We start from the raw sequence: 5,536 nt of genomic DNA on the forward strand, positions 1-5,536 counted from the left end.
GAGGAGGAGGCAAGGCCAAAATGTCTGGATTATCTAGGAAAGAGCCTCTGGGGAAAGGGCAGCCAGCCCCTGGGCTGGAAAGTTCAGGGTTGGGGTCAGGGTATGCCAGATAGTGACTGAGGGATGCTGGAAGAACCTAGAAGCCAAAGCCTGCTTTGGTATGTAAAATATGCACCTCAGTCTCTTGTCCTTAACACATACCTTCCTTGGGGCCATGGTGGTTAGAGACAATCCTTAAATTCACTTTTACCTAAACTTACAATGTACGGTATTTTTTTTACACGGGAAGAAGATATGAACTAGCATCTCCTCACCCCAGGCAGTGAGGACAGATCAAAGGAAACAAGTCCAGCCGAGTCTGTCTTTGTCAATCAGCATGTTAATTGAGTTTCCTTACGGGGGCAGGAGTGAGGGGTTCCTACAGAAGCGTGGGCAACTCAGGCAGCTGCACCATCACAAGTGACAACTCATGAAAACCATAAGCCTGGAAGTCTTTGCCCAACCTGTGACAACTCTCCTAAAGCACCTTCCTGCCCCAGAGCCTGCCCACTGCCTTTCTAGCTTTGGGGAGGGCCTAGAGACTCCTGGGCTTTGCATGAGCTTCTGAGCCTTCTGGACCACTTTCCTCCTTCCTGAAGGGAGCCTTTCAATCTGGAAGGATCTACCGCACAATAACTTAGTCGGTCTATGACACTGGGGGGGGGGGATAGAACAAGACATTGTTTTATTTCTATGGTTTTTTTTTGTTTGTTTGTTTGTTTGTTTTTTGAGACAGGATTTCTCTGTATAGCCCTGGCTGTCCTGGAACTCACTCTGTAGACCAGGCTGGCCTCGAACTCAGAAATCCACCTGCCTCTGCCTCCCAAGTGCTGGGATTAAAGGCATGCACCACCACTGCGAGACTATTTCTATGTTTTATAAAAGGGAAACCAAAAACAAAGGCAGCTATGACCTTCCCTGGGGGTCACAGCAACTGAAGCTATCCCAAGTTCAACTCTGACTGGGCTCCACATACCTCTATTGCTTCTGAGGAGGGTCCGGCAGGTAGGAGGAGCCAGGGCCTCAGTCCAGTGAGGCCAAAGATACTGATGGAACATTATACACACTACATGTGTCTTGCCCCCTGGCCAGATGAGAGTGGCAGACAGTAGTGTCTAGTATAGGGTAGGTTGAGAGCTACAGACAGCTCTCCATCATCAATCAATGGGATTCCTTGAAATACTTCATCCTCACCCAGGCCTTCTCTGCTGTGTTCTTACCTTCTTCCAGGTCCCAGGCCTCAGGGCTAGCGATGGGAGGTTATACCTGATCCTTCTCTAGGTATCTGTATTTGGATGCCTGCACCCTTTTTTTTTTTCTACCTGAGGCCCTCCCCTTTAAGTACCAATGCTTCCTACACTATGGTCCTGTGTTCTGCCTCTCCTCTGGGATGCTGCCAATATACCAGCTTGGAGAGGACAGAGCAAAGTCTGGGGTCTGTAGTCTGTGTCTCCCTTTGGGGCATCAGAATGCTGCTACACATTAGCCCAGAAGGGGAGAGCAGGACTGGAATGAAGAGGATCCTGCTCTGTCTGGGAGCAAATGCCAAGTGCCATAGAGGCGTAAGAGAGAAGACCTTCTTTGAGAGTCTTACTGTTATACCTGTTTAGGTATTGGCCTTCCCCGTGGCGATCTTTAATGAAGCACCTCTCTGAGATGATCTTAGCTTATTCATCTTTCTTTACTGGGAGTGGATGTGAATGAATATGCTTTATTTATTTGGGGTGAACCAGGGATTATGTAATTTTATGGCAGAACGTGAGACTATCCAGAAAGGGAAGGACATTGACTGAAGGCTAAGGCTGTTGAAATGCCTCATTAGCATAAAGAGGTGGTCCAGGTGCTATGTTACTTCACTGACTGCTAATGTCCACCTTAGTTGAGGGTCCTGGTTAAGTGTTGCAGAGCAGGCATGGAGGCAGGAAGAGAGCGACTCTACCCCTGCTGTCTCAGATTTCCTGGGGCTTAAGCATGCTCCGTCTCACCAATCCCATGCCTATCTGGTGGCGGTCTATGTGCTCTGCAAGGTTCTATGGCTGCACCTCGATACTCCTACAAACCACACACCTCCGGCTGGCCCCACTGTGGCTTTGGCTGCACACTTTCCAGCCATACTTCCTTAGACACTTGTTGTGAACCCTTAGTAGAGGTGGAGGATAAGGACCCAATGGACCCCACAGAAATTACACACTGCAGGATGTGACAGTGTCTTAGACCTCAGGCTAGAAGTGTGTGTTCACTTGGCAGAGCTGTTCACAACCAGCAGTGCTAATTGAACACCTATTTGGTGTCAGGCCCTAGGAGAACTGCTGGAACAAGGTAGACCGAGCCCCTTCCTTCCCAGGGTAACACTCTGAAAAGGGAAGGGACAGTGAGGACAAACCAGAGGCGAAGAGAAAGAATTAGGCTAATGGATAATGAAGGCTACAGTGGACTACAATATAGGTTGTGTATGTGTGTATGTGTGTGTGTATATGTGTGTGTGTGATGTATAGTGTATTTTCAATTGATATATTCATAGAAACAATCTTTGGCCTTCCTATCTACAACGCTGAGAACTTCTACAATATCAACGGCAAATGCTGTTAGTGAGCCCTAAGTGCTGCTCTAGAGTGAAGGAGCAGGGTAGCTTTCCTTAGACTCACCCTCCATCTGAACTGTCATCATCATCAGGGACACTCAAAAGGGACATTGGGAGATTACAAAGCTGGAAGAGGCTCTGGAGATGGGTACCCAGATGTGTTTCTGCCCAGCGCCCTTCTCTAGTGATCAGTGATCCATTGCTGCTGCTGATCTAGGGTACTCAGAGCTGGCCAGCCCCGGCTTCCAGGACCCCATGGGACCATCTCAAGCCTTCACTGGTACCAACTCCATCATTAGGTTTGATGAGCTGTCTGTTTTCCTCCTCTTCTTTCCACCACTCTGGTTCCTGACCAGCTTGGTAGATGAAGATATTGCTTCTCCTATGACAATGTAGACTGCCCTGAAGAGAGGCAAGCCTCTGAAGTAAACCGAAAGTGGCAAGTTCTTAAATATCAGACGTTGCTTTGTGAGACATTGTAATATTTCTTAGGTGAGGGTAGCATCAATAAACCCCTTTGGGTGGAAGATATTGGTTTAAGATGTAATTGTAAAATTGATTTTTATGACCCGTCTTTACTACTGCATCTCGAATTCCCTAAATATACATAATTTTCTACATCTTCATTTATCACTTGTCAGAAACATAAAATTATTGTTTTATCCCATTATTACAAAAGAGAGAAGATGGATCAGGCCTTTCAAAGCCTGTGGGCTGCAGCAACAATTTTTTAATCTGTGAAAACCTCTCTCAAGTTCCCTTGAATTGCAACTAATTTCCCCATGGCCCCCACTTCATGGTGGATAATGCAGGGTCTCCTCTGGGAGCAAAGGATCAGAAGTACAGAGCCCTGGTGACAGATGACAACTCACAGAGCTATAGAGCCATGCATGGTATTGACATTAGCATGGAGCTAGGGTCACTATATGGCTGCTAGATTCTTGCCTTTTAGTTCCGGGTCAGTGGGTGGGACAACATTAATTTCGCATTTCTCAGCATCTATTCAGGTGGCAGGAAATTTCTATCCTTTCCTGTGGCTCCGCAGCATTCATTTCTGTGTAGCTCAATATGCCAAGGGACACTTAACCCGGAGGGATGTAGCTGTAAGCATTTGACCATCCTGTGGGCCCCTCGGATCATGGAGGATGCCCTTCAGCATTCCCCGAACTCTGTCTCAGGCCCTGCAGTCATGGAAGTGACTTCCTCCCCTCCCTACTCTCTGTTTTTTTCTAGCTAGCCTCTCTGTTCCACATGCTAGTCCAGGGTGACAACCTGGCCTCTCCCTGGGCTTAACAAATGAGCAGGTTTGCCCTTACGGGCACCTTCCATTTGACTGCACAAGAAGCCACCCTGAGTTTGGGCTGCATTCAAAAGAGACAAAGAAATGTTTCTTCTTATGACTCCAGTGTTCAGTCTTCACTGGGTGGACTGGGTGAAAGGATGTAAAAAGATGTCTCTTCTCTGACTGGAGGACTTTGCTTACTTATTTTTTGGCCACTGCTCAGAAGCACCTAGCACAAAAGCATGATTACCTTAAGTCTTCACTTGGTGCTGGCTTGTAACGGGTCTTCAGCAACCATGTTAGTGTGAGCTGGCTGGCCTCTCTGCCTAAGTAGACACACCACCCTGCTTGCTTTTCAGTACTACAATATATCACTTATGGAAGTCCAGTCTTATGGTGATGGTCAAATAGTGTCATTTGGCTGTAAAAATAACCACAATGAGAGCCTGGAAAACAATGAACAACTCTCATTAGCAACACAACACGGGTATCCAAAGTATCTCCACGTCTGCTCTGAGCCCAGTGACCATCAGCTAGTATCTTGGGAAAGTGTCAAGACTGTCCGTGACTTCCACCATCCTGCTCATGGTAGAGTTCAGAGAGCTGGAGAGCTGTAGACTCTGAATGTCTGGAACTTTCCAGCACACTCCCTTAGATTTTGCTTTACAAATGAGGCCTTGTCTTGAGGTGGGTGAATCAATACCTGAGCACATACTAGGGTGGGCCACCTAGCCTCGTACATGTAGACTGGCTTTGCTCCTCTGTTTTTAAGTGGTCATCTTATATTTCTGGTTTTTGTTGTTGTTGTTGTTTTTGCTACAGATGGGCAGAAGAAAGTCCAAGAAGAATTTGATATCGACATGGATGCACCAGAGACAGAACGTGCAGCTGTGGCCATTCAGTCTCAGTTCAGAAAATTCCAGAAGAAAAAGGCGGGATCACAGTCCTAGTGGGGAAGCCACTTCCTGGTCTACCTGAAGACACCAAGTTCAACCACCATCCATCAAGAAATGAGAAGAACAATACCTTAGAGAGAAGTCATCCACACTCACTACACACCCCATCGCAAACCTGAAATGCATGAACAGAAACCCATAGCATTTACGCCCTTATAGGCAGGTGTCCACAGTAAAATTGTGAGTAGCTTAATCTGTTTATCTCCATTACAATTCCTCTGCAACTATTTTCCTTGATGTTGTAATAAAAAGGAGGTAAGATGAGTGAATCTAGTGTCCGTCTTCATTTCTCCTATTGGGTGGAACCAGGAAGGTTCGTGTGGTTAAAGACGACTGCAAGCCAGGTGTCTGTCTTATAGTCTTAAAACAGAGTGCTTTTCGTTAGAGTGGAGCTAGTCATCCTCTACCATGGAGTTCCTATCTCACTTACAGAGTGTGAGCTGCCAGTAGGTGGTGGCTGTATTTTCTCAGCATGGAAATATAGTCTGCACCCATGACTGTCCCAACTTATCCAAGAGAACACGAGGTCTGGGAGGGCAGTGCATCTGGAGTTGCGATGTCGCCTGGGTGTGCTCAGCAAGTGCATTTCAGATCTCTGAAGGGTTGCCCCACTCCACAAAGGCCGTCTTTGCACCTGTGTAGCTCCAAGCGGCAAGCCCAGGTCCAGGCTCTTCAGTA

The 5,536-nt window shown here is 47.1% G+C and overlaps 1 protein-coding gene across 2 annotated transcripts in view; it reads left to right on the forward strand.

Annotated features, from left to right (window-relative positions):
- Pcp4 (Purkinje cell protein 4) overlaps positions 1-5,127 on the forward strand; it is a 59,796-nt gene extending 54,669 nt beyond the window's left edge. For both annotated transcript variants that reach the window (XM_031364532.1, XM_031364531.1), the window contains one exon: positions 4,725-5,127. In XM_031364532.1, the coding sequence (XP_031220392.1) occupies positions 4,725-4,852 (128 nt within the window). In that variant the 3' untranslated portion in view covers positions 4,853-5,127. The remainder of the gene's footprint in view (positions 1-4,724) is intronic.
- Positions 5,128-5,536: the final 409 nt, after the last annotated feature.

This window comes from Mastomys coucha, unplaced genomic scaffold (assembly GCF_008632895.1).
Source record: "Mastomys coucha isolate ucsf_1 unplaced genomic scaffold, UCSF_Mcou_1 pScaffold12, whole genome shotgun sequence".
Taxonomy (NCBI): Eukaryota; Metazoa; Chordata; class Mammalia; order Rodentia; family Muridae; genus Mastomys; species Mastomys coucha.